This window comes from Citrus sinensis, chromosome 3 (assembly GCF_022201045.2).
Source record: "Citrus sinensis cultivar Valencia sweet orange chromosome 3, DVS_A1.0, whole genome shotgun sequence".
NCBI classification, from domain to species: domain Eukaryota; kingdom Viridiplantae; phylum Streptophyta; class Magnoliopsida; order Sapindales; family Rutaceae; genus Citrus; species Citrus sinensis.
This window is the reverse complement of record NC_068558.1, coordinates 38,881,607-38,901,537: the sequence shown is the minus strand read 5'-3', so window position 1 is coordinate 38,901,537 and position 19,931 is coordinate 38,881,607. Positions and strand designations below refer to the sequence as shown.

Genomic DNA, 19,931 nt, shown 5'->3' with positions numbered 1-19,931 from the left:
GTATGAAAATACCATACCCGAATTCATAACCTCGCCAAAAATGGAATAAGTCGATTATAATACCCCAATGTCTCGAGTTGAAGTGTTTTATGGGCTAGCTTGGGCAAACATTTAGCAATACAAATAAGAACTTATCAAAATCTATATCTTATGAACTTTTTGAGGTCTTGTGGCACATGCTTATTTGTGACAACACATGATTAAAGTTTTAACTATTATTCTTACCCGTTGCTCACATGAATTTTACTCCACTCAAGATCATGAGAAATCCACGTAGCTGTGAACAATGGTTGCAAATATTCACAGATGTTGCCAAAATCGAAGAGGGGAGGATCTTAGAAGTATATAGAGATTTTAAAAAAATAAAATAAAAAATCCCCGTGACAGTGGTAACTTAAAAACTAAACAATATCACCGAATCATTAAGGACACTCTTAAAAACACATTTAAAAGTTCAGTGAGGCCATCTCGAATACTTTTAAGCTGGATAAACCGTGACCTTCAGTTTCGTCATCAACTAATACAACATCCAAACAAATAGATTAATAGCAATAGTTGCTGTGAATCCTTCAGGTAAAGTATTTGCAATTTTCTTCCTGCTGCCAACTTGAAGGTTTACCAAACCATCATCATAATACAACAGACCAACAAGAAATGTTGTGGAAATTTGACTTGGCCATGTCCCTCTCTAGAGGCAACAATTCCATGAGCTGTGTACACCTGGGAATTTTTAACAGCCAAAAAGACTTGATGGAAACCTAAGAATTCCCACTGGGTGTGGAATTTGTTTCCGATGATCCAACTATTTCATCCAAGGCTTCCATATCGATTGTCATTTCATCATCAATATCAGCCGGTTCTACCTCCGTCATAACCTCATCTCTGTCTCCTACCATAGGTTCAACCCCATTCTGTACTGAATGGGAATGCAGCTGCAGTTCCTCACTCGTTTTTTCTGATTCCTCTGGACCTTGCGTCATTGTTTGTGGATAGGGATCAGCACATGCAGTCAATGTAGACGTCACCAATAAATTCTGCAGTTGCAATAGATCAATTGAAGTCAATATAATAATCATAAAATATAAAAATTGATATCGAGGGTGAATAAAACATCAATTGGAATTTGAAATTAATTGTATATTAAGAAGTTTGAAAACCTTATTCTCCAAATAACAAACAAAGACTAACCCAAACAAAATAACAAACAGCATAACAGCATCAAATACAGAAGTCTACAGTTGATGTCAACATTTTTTACAAGCCAAATGTTTAAAGCATTTCACAACACTTCCAAGTTTTAAGCCCTAATCAGAACTTGACCAAAACTAAAGTTACTACAAAACAATCTCTTAACTGGAGGGACAGACATGGAATTCAGCACTATAAATCTGGTTTACAGTTGTATATCAAACAATATTCACTCATAAACCATCTATACTCCCCTATCATAAAAAACCAGCCAACATTGCCCAAGAATTGTTTCAGTTCAACCGAACTGACAAGTCTGACTTATCAAGCCATAGAAGATGCAAAAGTAGATGCAGAAAATATCACTTAAACTTTAAAACTATAAAGGAACTGAATTGGTTTTTATGGAAACATGAAGATTGGCTTGCAGCCTTTGTCGAGGTGAATTGTGATTGAGGGAAGGAGACAGAGGGCTGCTGTGCGGTTGATACTAGGGTTTGTTTTACCTAACTGCTATTATTGTTTAAGGGAACTTGCAGACAGAACCATCCCCAATCATTTGGCCTTTGAGTAACAGATTGCATAATCTTTGAAGAGCAAAACAAAGCTTGGTCTGCGATGTGCAGGTTAATTTGGTTTGAGGCAAATTTCTGCCCATCCATAGGGGAAAAAACAGTGAAGATCTGAAGTAAAAAATGCTGGAAGCATATTGACCACTAAGAAATTGTTCTAGCAGATGCAAGATAAACTGATCACAGACCAAAGAAAAACTTCACTACAATCCTCACAACTGATCTTCTAATGCTCAAATGCAAAGATAAAAATGAATCCAATTAAATTCAAGGGTATGATTTTTACATCAATCAGCTGAGAAAAATAGTTTAGCATTTGTGTTAAAATAAAGTAAAATATGTATCCTTATCCTTATTTAAAACAATGAATGTGAGAAATAAATAATACATTATGGGTGCGTTTGCTAGAAGAATAATAAAATAGGATTGAACTATTTAATGCAAATTTTATCTTGTACTAGGTTTGGTGCATTCAAGAATCTAGGGCCAAAAGAATAATCTCATAAAATAAAATCAATAGAGCATTAAATAAGCACATTGTCCGTCAACGTACCTTTTCAAGTGCCAAAGCAAGCTTTGAGAGATTCGGATAAATGCTTCGTGCAGCCAAAAGAATCTGTTCAGTTTATAAGTAAACTCAAAAGATGAGTAAGACTGCAAAGATAATTTAAAACTAAAAGAATAAATAATTATATGAAACAGTTTAGACCAAAGTATAGCCTTCACAGCCTAAATCATAGTGTTGATTGCTTTATCACTTTTTGTAATGTCTGGTTTGCTATAGCAAACATTAAAATGCAAGTGCCTCGAGCGACAACCCCCAAACAACCTTTTTCTTTTCTTTGATAAGTGGATTGTCAAGAGAAATGCACACATATCATAGGGCTTCGTATACATAAATTTAACATTAGAAGGGACCGCTATAAAAAAATTTTAAGAGAAGGAATGAACAACGAAGTTCAGGATGATTAGCTTGAATACCAAAAAGCCCTCTTCAAGATAAAAGGCTCCTCAAAATGCTCAAAGAAAAAGTATCAAAGCACGAATGTGATCTATTGCTATCTTAAATATTATTTTCAACGTTCATGTAAATATCATCACTATACTGTTTATTACAAAGTATGGTGGTTACGTGAGTGAAATGAAGAATATACCTAGATAGGTCTATATTCCATAAGCAAGGACAAAAAAGCTAGTGGGAAGTTATGAAGTTGAAAACTAATCCAGGAACATAAGAAACTCAAGTAACCAACACAAAGATGGATGATATTAAATTAACTTTCCAACCTTCAAACGTATCATGAAAATGCAACTTCTTGTTCACACAGAGTAATGTGCAACGATAAAAAAATATATATTACGGTATTAGTGTAGTAGTAACCTCACAAAGTCTCTGAAAGGTAAATGGAGGACCTTCAATGAAACAGAGAAGTGCTGCAAAGCAGAAAAAATAATGTGTGTTATGTATCATAAATACTTTTATCAGAGAAAAGAGCTTGTGATTGGCAAAAATTATGGGATAGATCAATAACAGATGACTGAAAATTTTCTATCATCGAGAAAGAACTTATGATTGACAGAAATTATGATATGGATCAACAATTGATGACTGAAAATTTTTTATCATCAAGAAAAGCTTGTGTTTCTATCATCAAAACCAGTTATGGGGGCAAAAGAAAAAAAAATCAGTCAGACTCATCATCTGTATTTAACTACTTTCTCTCTACATGTGCATCCGCACAACCATTCTGAGATTTCTTTTTGCCACAGCCAAGATGAAGGAGACATAAAGCAAGCCCGTAAGTAGCGGACTAGTCAATGTCAACCATCAATTGACATTGACTAGTAAACTAGGCTTATCTTGTTGTCACCCATGTCCTCGCATCCATAGTTTCACAGTTTGCATTATCAATTTGTTTCAGCCATGTCTAAATGAACAGTGATACAATTTAACTAGGAAAATACCTTCATCCAATCGTTTCAACAATTCTGGGTAAGTTTCTCCTAAAGAAGCATTTTGCTGCTCAGGATTCATTTTTGCCTCAGGATATTCTGACAGGACCTTCAGAATAAATTAGCAAGAGAAATGCTAGGATCATCATCTCGTAAACCAAAATAATACTGGTTTAATACAAATACACCTTCATCACAAGAGCAATAAGACACTCAATGATCATTGTGAACAAAAGATTTACATAATGTCATACCTCCCCATACCTGCTTCAGCTGAAAGGATAACATGCTCTTCAGTTTGTCCCAATCATGCCTGCAGTGACATATAAACCATTAAACATCACCAAATTTACAGCTACATTCACCTTTTAGATTGTAATGAAAGCAAAAACAAAGAAACAAAGAGGAAGTTGTTAAAATATATTATCCATGAAGCATGGGAGAGCATTAACTGCATGCAGTCACATGGTTTTGAGGAAGTATAAAAGAATACAAAACCTGTCCCTGGAGCTCAGACCAAATAGAAGAATTTAAAGATGATGGATTCTTAGAATGTTGGCAAAATTATAACATCTCAGTAGTTGCATTAACTGCACCAAGATTTCACCATAAATCTTATTGAATTCAAGTTCATATTCACATCAACATGAACTATCTTCTTGTATTATGCCAACAACATTTAGCATAAGCATCAAAGAATCAATATTTTGCCAGAGAAAATACGAGAATTCATAGTCAAAATAGCATCTAAAAGTAATATTTCCAGCAAGCAGGAGGGAATATTGACAAGAATTAGTATTTACATTATGCCAAATAAAATTGCTTCCTCCTAATATTTAAAATACCTTTCAGTATTTTTCTGTACCTACTGAAACAGCATTTGATTGCTTTTTACCCTATTCTGAACCATAATTTCCAGTTGTAAGCCTCAACCACCCCTTAGCATGAAAACCTAACACTTCCAACAACCTTCTGATCTATATATTCCAGTTAAAGAAAACCCTAAACGCCCCTTTCCAGTTGCCTCAGAATACCAACCTCTTGATCATCAGATTTTAAATTCTAAATAAACATTAATACCAAACCTTTTCAAGTGGATAAAATTGCAACATAGTAACTCCACCTGGTTAGTCATTATGCGTCTATTCACTTTTTCTTTTGGCTAACAAGATGAGTGGTCATCGCCTCCACATCACAAGTAATGTCAGTGCAGTAAACAAGAAACAAAGCACATTACCATATAGAGAATACATAAGAAACTAACGTTTTTATGTCATGATTAAAGCCTACCAAAATTTTCCAGTGGAAGCAATGACTTCCAGTACGCCTCTAATCTCTTCTTCATTAAATTCAGGTTTGGGTTCCGATTCAGGATCTCTGGCATTGAAGTAAATTAGTAAAATAAATACGGCAGCAAATATAATATAGTACTTAGTTGAACACAGATAACAAACATCCGAATTCCCTCCCACCAATCAAGCTAAGAAGGTTGTAAGACAACATTGTCACTATCATTTCACAACATTAAAGCAAAAAAGCAAAACAATATAGGCAAAAAAGAAATTAAAGTTACTCCCAACAAGAAAAACCTAAAACCTTGCAAATTAAATTAATCGAATAGGAATTTCAACAAGTCATTATCACTGGAAAAAATAATTCGTTAACTCAAAGGGATAACCAAATGATAAAACCCTAATATTATCCAATATCCGATCATGAACCAATAATAATAATAATTAACGGCAATATTAAACAGAGGAAAGTACCCGTGACTAGAATTTGAGGCATCCGGTACGGGAACAGGATCTTGACCTTGGTCTTGGTGTTGGTGATGAATAGGATCAACAACATCAACCGAATTTTCAACGTCATTAGCATTTGCCGTCGTCTCCATTTTACAAGAGCCCTACCGAGTAACAGTAATCCACTTGCACTCGCCGGTATCTGAATCTTATTATTAAGTTAATCAATCGGTGAGGCAGGTCGGTTCTTTTCGTCACCCCGACCCGCAACCCGAACCGTGACTATGAGAAAATAACAAAAATACTATTTATAATTTATTAACTATTTATCAAAGTTGGCGCATGAAGAAAATTACAGTAACTAAAATAATTTATTACTATAACCAGTTATAATTTAATAGATGTGTAGTTCTAACAAAAAAATATTATTTGACTTAATTATTTTTCAGTGAATGTGATATAGAGATAATACACGTGCTACATTGATAATTAGTTAATAGGACATGTTAAATATAATGTATAGACATTGATAAGAGAAATAGGCATGGTTTTTAAAAAATTAGTATAAAAATTTATGTAGTGCTAAGAAATATACATAGTAATCTTAAAAGTTTAACGAATAAATTGTTTTCCTAAACAACTTTAAAAAAAAAATTTGTGTTCCATCTTAAAATTTTAATGTAAGATAACACATATTTTTCACAATATACACTTATTACCATATTAGGCAAGTTCCTTATATGTGATTTAAAAAAATATATATAACCTATGAAAATATAAAGTTTATTCTTATATATAATTGGTTAAAATTTTTATGACTATATAAAGGTTACTCTTAAATAGAGTATTGTTGTAAAGAGATTTTAATGTACCAAAATATTAAAATGTTAGTTTGGGATTTCAATGTTATGTTTTCTTCTTATTCGTAAGAAAGGAAAGATGTCTATGGTCCAATGTAATAACATCATAAAGCTTCCCATATTGTTATGTTTTCTTATAATTATTCATTGATCCATCACCAAGATGTAGAAAGAGCTATTACTACATTTCATTATGAGGCAAAATGGACCCACTTAGTTGAGTTGTGTTTTATATCAACTCATAAAATAAAATAAAAAAAAGTTGTTTAGATTTATAAGTGGATAAATTTTTCATCTAATAAATTAGTATTTTGAATTAAATACCTAAAAATCTTAAGTTTCAAGACCAAACACATTGATTTACCTATTCCACAATGACGAAGTATCATCTTCCCCCCCCCCCCCCGGGAAGAGTAGTACTGATTGTTACCAAAGTCGTCGCAACTTCTTAATGCTCAAGAGTATGATAATATAATAACATCATAATGCTTCCCATTTTGTTATGCTTTCTAATAATTATTCATTGATTGATCCACCACCAAAATATAAAAAAAGCGATACTATTCTAAATTTCCTTCTTAGGTAAAATGGACCCACCATATTGAGTTGTATTTTACATCAACTAATTGAAGAGAATCGTTTACATTTATAATTACGCTGAGAAAATTCTTCGCCCAATAAGTTAGTATTTAGGTTTGGACGCCTAAAAATCTTATTTCAAGATCCAACGACTAAGCATATATAAATATGCCATCTCCTCTTTTTTTTTTTTTTTTTTTTTTTTGAGAGAAGTACTGATGCAGCTTCATACTGTTCAGAAATGATACACACAATTCTGGCCATGCAAATTTTTCACAATGAAGAAAGCACGTCGAAGGTCGAATCTAAACGAGCATAAAAGTCAAACACGTGTCAGAAAAACGGGTTACAGCTCGCGAGATGTTGATAAGTGAGACAACTTATCAGATCCCATTTGGCTCTTGCATCTCGCCACTTTGCACTCGGCACTCGACACAGCCCAGACATACTTCCGTTCCGTGTAAAACACACACACAACAAGACAAGACCAAACCAAGAGGGTGATTTGATTGATTGGTCATCAATTCTAATCGTTATGTTTTTTTTTTTTTTAAATTTCATTTACGCCCAAATTATATTTATAAACAAATAATTAATTAATTATAAATAAATTTGTAGTGGGACAGATTAGAGTGACGGGACGAGACGGGAATCAATTAATCAAGCATTGACATTTGAATATTAACATCGTTTTCTTGAGCTTACTTTAAAATTAGTGACCATCGGAGTAAAATAAAATTAAATATATATATATATATATATATATATATATATATATATATATATATATATTATGGTCAAGATCAATGGGGTAGGAAAAATAATTCTTTAAATTTATTATTCATCTTCCCTTAGGCCTTAGCTGTTCTTTTCCTTGTGCTTTCCTATTGCTTTTCTATTCCTCATTCGGTCTTCTCAAAACTACCAAACTGTTGAGGTATATCGCACGCAGATGCATAAACTTTTAAGTTTTAAGAAAACCAAAGTACCAAGATTGGAAAAGTCACATATGTACTTTTTAGTCAATATTTTTTTTTTAAATTAAAAATGGTCAGGAGCTTGAAGGCAAAAGAGTCATTTCATGCCCACAAATTTTCTTTTTGCACATATCCCATGAAATTTAATATAATATATATAATTATTTTTAAAATTATTTAATTTGGTATTAAGTTTTTGGTCAACTTTTCCATCTTTTTGTCTCATACTTTATCTATTCTTTTTTTTTAAAAAATAATTTTAGGCAAGCGGTGATTTTTTTGAAACTGTTTATTTCACAAGCTTCTATGTTTCAATAGCAGTTTTAGAAAATATGCAAGTGGCAGTTATTTTTTAAAAAATAGCTTATAAATAACCCACTACATAATTAATTATGTTTTCTAGAATAATAATAAAGAGCTCGTAGGAGTAAATAAAAATTGAACTAATAATAAAGTTGTCCCAAATTTTAAAATAATAATAAACTTGCAAAAAAAAAAAGCTTTAGTGGGGTTGAAGTGGGGTTTATTGGTGGGGTATATATTATTTTTTTCACTTAAGTTATGATAGAAAGTAAAGATTTCAATATATGAATCCTAATTAATATAACATTTATCAATCAAATGATAGAATAAAATAATAAGTAATTATACATTCATATTCTCATAGACGAGTGACATATATTATTGAAATTCAAATTATATGTCACTCATATAGAATGACTTAAATATTAAAATGTTTAACAATACGACATGAACAATCTTTGGCAAAATGAAAAAAAAAAAAGAAAAGAAAAAAGTTCATGAACAATCGAAGAGACAGCCCACACTTTATCATGTCTCATTACTTTAGGGTTTCATTTTGGAACAGTATCGATCTACTAAACTTAGATTTATTACCATTTCAATAAAAAGTAAAAAAAGTACAGAATTCTCTCCCCAAAAAAAAAAGGCGGGGAAGAAAAAAAGTAAAAATAGAAATAATTGATTATTAAATATTTCAAAGAAATAGAAAGTGACGCTTTTTATATTCATCAGTGATCAGTTCGAGAGGAAAGGGTTATTAAAGTATAGATATTAATCCCTTAAAAAAATTATAGAAATTAATTAATAAATTACTATTTTTTTTTGAAAGAAATTGATTTACTTTCTCTATATAGAATGTTGAGAGAGCCAGAGAGATGAGTAGATATAAAAATCAAAGCTTCTATTAACTTTTCAGAGAGAGAAAGTGAGGGAGGTGGTGGTTGTTTCTGCCGCTGCACAAAAAAAGCATCGTTATTATTATTATTATTATTAGCAAGTAAAAGAAGATTAAAAAAAAAAAAAACCTAACCCTCGTTCATTTTTGTTTCAGTTCAAGATGAAAAGAGGAGAAATGTTTATCATTTTGTGGTAATTTTATGGTGGATTTTGTTGGTTGCTGTTGTCAGTCGCGCCCGGATCAACTTTGCTTTTTCCTGGATTTTTTAATATAAATTTTGAATTTTAGGGTTTATGTGTAGTGGGTTTTGTCTCATATATTATATATATTCGGTTTGGGGGTTATGAGTTGTTTTGGTGAAGGAATTTATTGTGCTTATTTTGAGGGGCTGAATTTATTTAATATTCGATGAACTATTTACTATTGAAGGATTATACGAAGGCAAAATAGAACTGAAGAACAAATAGCTTGTGGGCAATTTAGGGTTTATCATATTTTGATCTCTGTTGACGAGCAGAGAAATAGACTCATTGTGCTTGGGTATTGTTGAAATGATTTTGAGGCATACTACTGTTGCGAAAAACCATTGAGGAAGAAGCAGCTTTAAGGGCACATTAATAGATTGTCGAGTGTTTGTTAATGTGGTAAATTACCACTTGCTTCTTGGGGTGAACTTGGGTTGGCTTCTGTCAATTTTATTGAGTTTGTTTACTATAGCAACTTTGCACTGGAGTCGTTAGGAGTACCTGGGACGATGTCTTCCTTAAGTAGGGAACTGGTATTCTTGATACTGCAGTTCTTGGATGAGGAAAAGTTCAAGGAAACAGTTCATAAGTAAGTTTAGTTTTCATTTTGATTGTTTTCTTTCATTTTAAGATTCTTTTTTGCTGCCGGGACAACTCAGGAAATCAAAGAAACATTTACAATTTAAGCTTACAGTTAAGTAAAGCTTGTTGACATTATTCTGAAGAAATACTGTTATGGGCTTAATTATAATGGGGGTTTTCAAGTTGTTAAGTTATGAAAAATTTTTGAGTTGCTTACTGTTTTTGAAGTACTTTGCTCACTTTTCAAAGTCTAAGTTGCTTGCTTTTAGCTCTTCATGATGAGACAATTACTTTCACAGTGCTTGCAAAGTAATTTCTTAGTTGTTTCATCATTTTCTGTATTGTCTGGTTGCGGGTGGAGTTTAAGACAGTTGAGATGTGGATAGCTGGCTAATCCTCTGTTTTTGTCTGTGTACATGTTAATTGGAAACTAAATATTAGGTTGGAGCAAGAGTCTGGTTTTTTCTTCAATATGAAGCATTTTGAAGATCAAGTCCAGGCTGGTGAATGGGATGAGGTTGAACGGTATCTGTGTGGGTTCACAAAGGTTGAAGATAACAGGTACTCGATGAAGATATTCTTTGAAATCAGGAAGCAGAAGTATTTGGAAGCTCTTGATAGGTGAGTTTTTGAGAATCTGCATTCAATCACTTCTTTGTCAATGATTAAGTTTTAAAATCATTAATCTTTCACCGCTAATGCTTATGCCAAAATCCAATAAAAATTGATGTGATAAGGACATTTTAAGAATGAATGGGGAGATTATTTTAGCTTTTGTCCTATTTAGAAAGGCTGTTGTGGTTATCGTTGCTCTGCAGGCATTTGAGTTTTTGGTTTGTGATCTGAAATTTTTGTTTATGCTTAAACTGTTTTATACATAATGATGTTCTTTTCCTGCTTTCCTGCTCAGGCAAGATCGAGCAAAGGCTGTTGAGATTCTTGTCAAGGACCTTAAGGTTTTTTCATCATTCAACGAGGAACTTTTCAAGGAGATTACCCAGCTTCTTACTCTTGATAACTTTAGGTGCCTCCTGTATCATTTTGTCAATTCATATGGCATGCCATGTGGTCGCTTTTACTTAATCTTTGCTGTGTGCGCTTTTCATTAGGCAAAATGAGCAGCTTTCCAAGTATGGAGACACAAAATCAGCTCGAAATATCATGCTTGTAGAGCTTAAAAAGCTAATTGAAGCGAACCCTCTGTTTCGAGACAAGCTTAGCTTCCCATCATTTAAGAGTTCACGACTGAGAACATTGATAAACCAAAGGTAATTCTTGAATTTTTTACTGTTACTTAATTTCTTTGTTGTCTGTCTGCTGCATGGAGTCTTTTGGTAAAGAATAAGACCTAGTGATATATTTTTTTATTTTATACTGGGTTTCCATTTTAGCTTTCAGTTGTGTCTATAAAATAGTTCATGACATTATGTTTAGACTTACAGATGACCTGCTCCCTACTGGTCAGAGATATTTAGTAAAAACTTATGTCTGCTTTTGATTTTACAGTCTAAATTGGCAGCATCAGCTTTGCAAGAATCCTCGTCCAAACCCTGATATCAAAACACTCTTCACTGACCATTCTTGTAATCCTACGAGTAATGGAGCTCGTCCTCCTCCTCCTACAAACAACCCTCTTGTGGGACCAATTCCTAAGGCAGGACAATTTCCTCCAATTGGTGCTCATGGCGTAAGTATATTGCATCTATCTGCCATCCAAAACACGTAAATGCCAGATGATAATTGCGATGAATGTTAATGTGCAGCCATTTCAGCCTGTTGTTTCCCCATCTCCTGGTGCTATTGCTGGGTGGATGTCGAGCAATAGCCCTTCTCTGCCCCATCCCTCAATGGCTGCAGGTCCCCCTGGTTTTGTGCAGCCTTCTAGTGCTGGTAAGGATGTCTGCAATTATATTGTGGATTACTTTTCTGCTCTGTAAAGGCTTATGTTCTGTGATTTTCTTTATGGTTTTCAGTTGGATTCTTGAAACACCCAAGGACACCAACAGGTATGACTGGGATGGATTATCAATCAGCTGATTCGGATCACTTGATGAAGCGAATCCGCACTGGCCAATCAGATGAGGTGTGGATAAGTTGGAAAATCCCTTCCCCCCACCAAAACAAACTTTTTTTAAGCTCTTTCTGCAGTGGATAGCTGTTATAAGTATATTGGTGGACTTCATGTGGGGTTGTTACTATTTTCATCATTTTCTTTTCTTTCCTCTTACATGACTACATTTGGCCTTTGTAGGTGTCTTTTGCTGGTGTGGCACATACTCCAAATGTCTATTCTCAAGATGACCTTACTAAAACTGTTGTTCGGACCCTAAACCAAGGATCTAATGTCATGAGCATGGACTTTCATCCTCAGCAGCAAACTATTCTTTTAGGTTTATACTTGGAAAATACATTGTTTGCTATGATGTTGTAGAAGGGTATAGATGGTCCTGGTGGTTGTGCTGTACAGATTTTGATAGCTAATTAAAGGCTTTTTTTTTTTGCCTGTGCAGACCTCTGGTTCACATTTTTTTTTCTATTTTAATAATACATTTCTGTTTTAATCCAAAAATTATTAAACAATTTAATAGACACTGTCTCTTTATTCAAAATTTTCAATCTCCTGTTTGTAGTCGGGACAAATGTTGGTGACATCAGCCTATGGGAAGTTGGCTCCCGGGAGAGGTTGGCACATAAACCATTCAAGGTTTGGGATATTTCAGCTGCTTCGATGCCACTGCAGGTATGCTCTTTCTGAGCTTCCTAGAGGTCACTAAGTACCAATTCCTAATTTGTTTAATTAAGTCGAGAATGGCTTAAGCATGGTTGGGTAGTCTACCAAACCTATATACTTAATTTGTAATGAAAGTAGAATTAGAAATCTGTCGCTTATCATAGGATAACCACTAAAAGGATTCTTGGCTAACCAGTGATGAGTTGCATACTGAACCATTCTTCTTTTTTTTTTTTAAAGGAATTGAAACACTGACTAATCCTCTTTTTTTTTTTAAAAAAAAAAAAAAAACTATGTACAATACCAGAATGCATTGTTAAATGATGCTGCAATATCAGTTAATCGGTGTGTGTGGGGCCCTGATGGACTTATGCTTGGTAAGTACATGAATTATGAGCCCTTGAGTCTGAATGAAATACGTAATACTTTTTACATTACTCTGATGTTCTTATCCGATTTTGTATGTTTAGGTGTTGCATTTTCAAAACATATTGTTCATCTTTATACTTACAATCCAACTGGTGAACTAAGGCAGCACTTAGAGGTATGTTCTGTATTCTGAATTTCTTATTGGGCCTATTGATGGCTAGCTATAGGCTATTGACTCACTTGTCTCATCTTTTAGATTGATGCCCATGTTGGTGGTGTTAACGACATTGCATTTGCTCATCCCAACAAGCAACTGTGTATTGTCACATGTGGTGATGACAAGATGATTAAGGTATCACCTAAAAGATTGTCCCATGCTTCTGTACAAAAGCGGAAATTGCCATTTCTTTCCCTCCATTTTAAGTTTTGGCTTGTGGGGATCCAAATTTGGTTTCTTCTGGTAACAGGTATGGGATGTCGTAGCTGGACGTAAACAGTATACTTTTGAAGGCCATGAAGCTCCTGTATATTCAGTTTGCCCTCACCATAAAGAGAGTATTCAGGTCAATTCTTTTAGTTTTTTCCGTCTATCAATTTAGATCTCATTATTGGTGATTTGATTGTAGTATTTTTACTTTTCCCTTTTTTCTCCCTAACAAATAGCTCAAAGAAATAAGCTAGTTTCAGCCCATATGAAATCTGATATTATCCATGTTGCGATGTCTATACGTTCAGTTTATCTTTTCTACTGCCATTGATGGAAAGATTAAAGCTTGGTTGTATGACTACTTGGGATCTAGAGTGGACTATGATGCTCCTGGAAATTGGTGCACCATGATGGCCTATAGTGCAGATGGAACTAGGTAAAGCTTGCTTACACTCAAATGGAAGAAGCTAATATAGTTTAATATGTTTCCACATAGTTTGTGCACATTGTGCTTTATATAATAATCTAAGTATTAAATGGTGTTTTTATTTTTTCTAGGAATTAATAGCATCTAGCTATGAAAGGACCTCTTACCTGAACTTTTAAGAGATTTCTCTACCATTTATTTGATGTTAATTTAATAATTCTTAAATCATATACTTACGAATAGGACTGCTGGACTGTTTCTTGCAGGCTCTTCTCTTGTGGAACAAGTAAAGAAGGTGAATCCCATTTAGTGGAGTGGAATGAGAGTGAAGGAGCCATCAAGCGGACATATTCTGGTTTTAGAAAGCGATCTTTAGGTGTTGTCCAGTTTGACACAACAAGGAATCGGTTTTTAGCTGCTGGTGATGAATTTCAAATTAAATTCTGGGATATGGACAATATGAATATGTTGACAACTGTTGATGCAGATGGTGGATTGCCGGTTGGTGTTTGTTATGTGTAAGTATTTAACTGTAGTTCTGAAGAGTTATTAATTCCGTTCTACTCTTTGCAGGCTAGTCCTAGACTGAGATTTAACAAGGAAGGATCTTTGCTGGCTGTCACAACAAGTGACAATGGTATCAAAATTTTAGCCAACAGTGATGGTGTGCGCTTGTTAAGAATGTTGGAGGGCAGGGCTATGGATAAAAATCGGTGCCCTTCTGAACCCATCAGTTCTAAGGTAATTCCGTGCTTTGGTTGTTCACTTCTTTTTTTTGTTTGTTTTGTGACCCAGTAAGAAATTGCCAGAGGTTTTCCTTTTCTTGTAATTTGAACCTGTATACAACTAAAATCCTGAAAAGAAAAGAGTATCTTTGTGATTAAATTCTCTTTTTAGTAATTTATCAGTTGAAGTGGTAGAGCTTTTTGAGTTGTCATTTCCATGGACACTAATTGATCCTTCTGGCCACTCGAATATAAACAACTCTGAAGATTTTGTTATAATAATATTTTGTTTGCAGTAGTACAGTTCATGTCAATTTTATGACTATTTGCTTGAAGTCCAAGTATCATGCCGCCACTGTTATGAGATTTAGTCTGCACGTACAACCATCTAAACATGGTGCGCATGCCCCTCACTAGGTGACTTATTGAGGGCTGTTTTGTGGTTGGCATGACCCATCTTACTTAGGTCAGTTTTGTGCATAATTAGGGTAGTAGTTTTATATGCCACTTGTTTTGATGTTGGTTGAAAGTAGCTTGTTTTTGTGGGACTGTTGGAGGGGATTATCTTTAAATAGTTTTCTCAGATGCAATTTGTCTTATTTCTAGTAGAATACTAAGACTCTTACAACTTATTTGTATCCTGTTTGGTTGATAAATTTAATTTGTAGTTGTCGAGAATAAATAATTGTTTGACACTGACAAAGTTTCCTTCACTGAAAGATATTTGGAAATATGATTTTGTCTTGGAAGAATAGCCAGCTTAAAACGAGAGTTTTAGTGGAAAATATTACTTATACAAGTAGGTCAGAACTAGCCTAATCAATCTTAAGCCAAGATTGATCATGATTGCGATGTTCTACCCCCACCACCCAACATAAGAAATGATACCTGTGTTTACTTTAGTGATATTGTGGGGTTTCCAAAGAGTGAACAAGCGGTCCATAATCTTCACATTAATCATGATTAAGATTGTTTTATCTTTACTGAAAACAACACTCCTGATTGCGCAAATTCTTGTTGACCACTATTTCTGTGGTACTCTTGGCTTGTAAAAATATAATATTGTTTATAGTCATCATATTCTAAGCCTATCTATGAAGATGATATGGTGGTGACTCTTAAGGTCAATAAGTTTGGATTTTTAACTGAAGCTTTTGCTTTATGGGGAGAGAAGGGGGGGTTTTTGGGGGAGGGGGGGGGGGGGAGGAAGAAAGAGATCAGTTTTGTGCTTTTTTTATACCTGAAGCAAAGTTTTCCACAGAGAGAGAGAGAGAGAGACCTTTATGTCTTCTTTTATTTTCTATTGTACTTATATAGCTTATTAAATAATTTCGTTTTGCATTTTTATTTCATTATTTGTTTCTTGTTCACCTTTTTTTCAGCCATTGACTATCAATGCTCTAGGTCCAGCGTCAAATGTATCTGCTGCCATTGCTCCAACTCTGGAACGCCCTGATAGGGGTCCACCTGCTGTCTCTATCAGCAGTCTTGTAAGTTTTGGTTTTTCAGTTGCATACAGTAGTTAAGCCTATCTGGGGCATAAGTTCATATGCTGTGCCACTGCAGGGAGCCATAGACAGTAGCAGACTGGTTGATGTTAAACCACGGGTAGCAGAAGATGTGGACAAGATTAAGAGCTGGAGAATTCCTGATATTTCAGATCCATCACAAATTAAAGCCCTGAGATTGCCTGATTCTATAGCAGCAAGCAAGGTAGTTGATGATGTGTTCGAATTTTCAAATTTTTCTTTGAATTGGGGGAGAACACCATCCCACTCATTTCTTATAAAAAATAGGCAGGGAATGGGGAAACAATAATGCTTCCATCTTATTGGATATTCTTTTTATGAGTTTATAATTTGATGTCTGCACTGAAACAGAAATTTATTCACTTGAGGACATGTTAGACAAGAACGTTTGCTTTATGATACTTCATATATTGCGAGAATTTGGTTAAGAATCATATACTTGAGGTTGCATGTCTAATCTACACAATCGCATATCCACTTTGTCTTACATAAGTATCAGATAAGTATATACATGCTTGCTCTATCTTTTAATAACTTAATTGTGCAAATTGATCTTATATTTCAGGTTGTTCGGTTGATCTACACCAACTCTGGCCTATCTCTATTAGCCCTTGCCAGTAACGCTGTTCACAAGCTTTGGAAATGGCAGCGTACTGAAAGGAATCCGTCGGGGAAGGTTTATTCCTTTCTATTTGCAAACTCTCTTTCTGTTTATATTGTGATGTTTCTGATGCAATCTACTGCAAACTTGTCAGGCTACTGCAAATGTGGCGCCACAATTGTGGCAGCCTCCTAGTGGGACTCTTATGACCAATGACATAAATGAAAGTAAACCAACTGAAGAGTCTGCTGCTTGCATTGCACTATCTAAAAATGATTCTTATGTTATGTCTGCATCTGGCGGGAAGGTTTCCTTGTTCAACATGATGACATTCAAGGTTAGTTACCACAGCATTTCCAGATATGAAAGCGATACTCCTTTCTTGTCCATTAACATAATTTCAAAAAATTGGCAATGAAATTTATTGTGATTCCTTGTGAATGAATGAAAGTGGTGACTGCCTCTCAGGTCATGACAATGTTTATGTCCCCGCCTCCTGCAGCCACCTTTTTGGCATTCCATCCCCAGGATAATAATATTATTGCCATTGGCATGGAGGATTCTTCAGTTCAAATATATAATGTCAGAGTTGATGAGGTGAAGTAGCTCACTTAGTTTTTAGTATTATGAATTTTTCTAATCTAGTTGCTTGTATCATTGGTAATAATTTATGTCTCATTTGAAGACATGGTTTCTCCTTTGTTGAAAAGTTTAGTATTTGATTTTCTAAGCTGGTTTTGCAGAATTATCACCTGTAATTCTGTATACTGTAATTTGTGCTTATTTTCCACCTTTTCCCCTTTACAAATTTATTGGCTAGACAGATATTTATTCTTTTTATGGGATGAGATTTATTGAAAGGAAAATCTTACGGTTGCTAACTTGTTTTAAGGAATTAATTGATTTACAGTGATCTTATCATTTATCCCTTTATTATCTTCAGCTTAGTCTGTAATATATGATATTAAAGCATACTTAACCTTGGTTATCATTTGCAGGTTAAAACCAAACTTAAGGGTCACCAGAATCGAATAACAGGACTTGCGTTTTCCCCAACTTTGAATGCACTGGTATCTTCAGGGGCAGATGCACAGGTTAATTACTGACTTATTATTCTGTAATAGTAGAAATCATATATCACTCATTCTATTTCATTATAGGTTCTTGATTTATTGTAGCTAGGTTTTTGGGAATGCTACTTGTGTGATTGCATCTAACAAAATAACTTTTCTCCTAAAATTACTTGTTTAAATTATGAGAAGAAATATTCTATTGCAAAAGTAAATGGTGTAGTTAAATGCTTTGACTTTTGGATTTATTATATACTGACATTAGACAATGTCAATGACCATAATAAATTGTGAATTGCAAGGTAAGTTGATTTATATACTGACATTAAAGTAAATCACTGTCAATTCTTCAAAGAAGTATGACTGACGCTGTAAGATGTTAAGTGTCGTAGGTAGAACGAGATACTTGAGCAAAAGTGAAAAGGAAAAAGAAAAATAGGCCTATACATCAGGTGCATCCAACAGTGTAAACCAAAACATGGACTGTCCCACTTCTAACAATTGCTGAATGGGGTCATGTTCTTGAAATTTAAGTTGGCACTTGCGTCTCATTTCTTATTTTGAATTGCTGATTTTGGGATTTGTTATTTTCAGAACATAAAATTTACTTTTACTAAATTTTGGATGCAGCTGTGTATGTGGAGCATTGATAAATGGGAGAAACTGAAATCAAGGTTCATACAAGCACCAGCTGGTCGTCAATCCCCTTTGGTTGGAGAAACTAAAGTCCAGTTTCATAATGATCAAACCCATCTGTTGGTTGTCCATGAAAGCCAAATTTCAGTTTATGACAGCAAGCTGGAATGTTCACGTTCGGTGAGTTTTCTATCTCTTTGTCCTTATGTTTTTGGCATTTCATTCATTTTCCTTTTAAGTACATTAACCAAATTATCAGTTGCTGTCCATGATCCATTGATGAAGTTTGATAGAAAAAGAAAAGTTCCATGGAGGGGGGTAAAAAAGTAATGATGATAACATAACTAACTAGGCTTTTTAAAGTCCTCTTCCATACTGAAGGTCCCAAATGACCTGAATTGTACTTATAATCATTACAGTGGCTGAGTATTAACTAGTTTTCAGTTAGACTATTCTCGATATGACTTGACATAGAATACTGCCTATTGATTTTGCAAATGTATATGACAGTCAATTTAGTATGTTTCAACATTTGCCAAGCAAAATGACCAGATCAAATGTAAGGTTAAACCTGTTGATCAAATTTCTCTGGAGTACTTTATTATTCATCTATATTTGTTTTTTTCTTTAATATTGGTGTTATAATGGTCCCGATGTTAGTTATGCTCTTATAATTATGCCTTTGCAATCTCCTTTGTTTCAGTGGTCTCCAAAAGACGCACTCCCAGCTCCAATTTCAAGTGCAATATATTCCTGTGATGGTTTACTGGTTTATGCTGGCTTTTGTGATGGTGCTATTGGAGTTTTTGATGCAGAGACTTTAAGGTTCAGATGTCGAATAGGCCCATCTGCTTATATACCTACCTATGCTGTCAGGTAAGTGGAAATTTCTTTAGGATTTTCCGTTTGTGTTATTATATCAAATAAGAAGTGGTAGCATGAGTAGTTTCATTGACGAAATGTACTGCAGCAGCAACACTGCCCATCCTTTGGTTATCGCACCTCATCCATCTGAACCTAATCAGATTGCACTTGGCATGAGTGATGGAGCGGTGCACGTGGTTGAGCCCTCAGATGCTGAGCTGAAGTGGGGCGGCACACCTTCTCAGGATAATGGTCCCCTCCCTTCTAATTCATCAAATCCTCCTTTGAGTGGTCAACCTTCCGAGCCCAGGTAACAAGCTGATACCGCAGGGAGCGTAGACAGATTTTGGTGGTCCTCTTTATTTTTCCGATGAGTTTTGAAGATCACACGTCTTCACCTTTGCTCTAAATCATGGCCTTGGCCTGTTATAAACTGTTGTAAATTGTTTTTCTTCTCTTCGGCCATTTTGTGGTAGCTGTAGATAGGGCATTTTATGTTGCTTTGAGCCAGCAAAAATTGGAGCACACCTGCAAGCTGATTGGGTAACTCTAGCTGGTTTTTCGAATTATGTATACATTAAGGGTTCCGGAAGAAAAGATTTTTGTTTTTGTTTAGAATGAGCCCTAACATAAAACGAACTATTTTCTGTGGA

General features: G+C 34.5%; 2 protein-coding genes across 5 annotated transcripts; one reads left to right on the top strand and one right to left on the bottom strand.

Annotated features, from left to right (window-relative positions):
- Positions 1–333: 333 nt before the first annotated feature.
- LOC102608047 (uncharacterized) lies at positions 334–5,754 on the bottom strand. Of its 2 annotated transcripts, XM_006478838.4 has the most exons (7): positions 5,480–5,752; positions 5,004–5,090; positions 3,978–4,026; positions 3,726–3,822; positions 3,142–3,194; positions 2,314–2,376; positions 334–1,034 (listed from the first exon to the last, which is right to left on the bottom strand). In XM_006478838.4, the coding sequence occupies exons 1-7, from the start codon at positions 5,605–5,607 to the stop codon at positions 759–761; spliced, it is 753 nt and encodes a 250-aa protein (XP_006478901.2). In that variant the 5' UTR covers positions 5,608–5,752; the 3' UTR covers positions 334–758. The 2 variants fall into 2 exon arrangements, with proteins under 2 accessions (XP_006478901.2, XP_006478902.2); XM_006478839.4 differs by lacking the exon at positions 5,004–5,090 and having other exon boundaries at positions 5,480–5,754.
- A 3,184-nt stretch (positions 5,755–8,938) lies between these two features.
- LOC102607545 (protein TOPLESS-RELATED PROTEIN 2-like) lies at positions 8,939–19,931 on the top strand. 3 transcript variants are annotated; one of them, XM_006478836.4, is made up of 25 exons: positions 8,939–9,906; positions 10,341–10,520; positions 10,810–10,923; positions 11,009–11,167; positions 11,406–11,586; positions 11,663–11,789; positions 11,873–11,982; positions 12,151–12,289; positions 12,530–12,639; positions 12,938–13,007; positions 13,101–13,174; positions 13,256–13,351; positions 13,467–13,562; positions 13,735–13,862; positions 14,120–14,354; positions 14,427–14,594; positions 15,961–16,068; positions 16,145–16,291; positions 16,673–16,783; positions 16,863–17,045; positions 17,177–17,305; positions 17,707–17,802; positions 18,409–18,594; positions 19,118–19,290; positions 19,385–19,931. In XM_006478836.4, exons 1-25 carry the CDS (start codon positions 9,827–9,829, stop codon positions 19,590–19,592), a joined length of 3,408 nt encoding a protein of 1,135 aa, XP_006478899.2. In that variant the 5' UTR covers positions 8,939–9,826; the 3' UTR covers positions 19,593–19,931. The 3 variants fall into 3 exon arrangements, with proteins under 3 accessions (XP_006478899.2, XP_052293049.1, XP_006478900.2); XM_052437089.1 differs by having other exon boundaries at positions 15,961–16,072; positions 16,149–16,291; XM_006478837.4 differs by having other exon boundaries at positions 8,940–9,906; positions 19,388–19,931.

Excerpts from the sequence above, each read along its gene's own strand:
- LOC102608047 (XM_006478838.4), bottom strand. The coding sequence starts at position 5,607 with ATGGAGACGACGGCAAATGCTAATGACGTTGAAAATTCGGTTGATGTT. Across the intron at positions 3,823-3,977 it reads TATCCTTTCAGCTGAAGCAG|GTCCTGTCAGAATATCCTGA; the intron begins GTATGGGGAGGT and ends TTTATTCTGAAG. Across the intron at positions 2,377-3,141 it reads CCTTTCAGAGACTTTGTGAG|ATTCTTTTGGCTGCACGAAG; the intron begins GTTACTACTACA and ends TAAACTGAACAG.
- LOC102607545 (XM_006478836.4), top strand. The coding sequence starts at position 9,827 with ATGTCTTCCTTAAGTAGGGAACTGGTATTCTTGATACTGCAGTTCTTG. Across the intron at positions 11,790-11,872 it reads TGTGCAGCCTTCTAGTGCTG|TTGGATTCTTGAAACACCCA; the intron begins GTAAGGATGTCT and ends TATGGTTTTCAG. Across the intron at positions 17,046-17,176 it reads TCAACATGATGACATTCAAG|GTCATGACAATGTTTATGTC; the intron begins GTTAGTTACCAC and ends ACTGCCTCTCAG.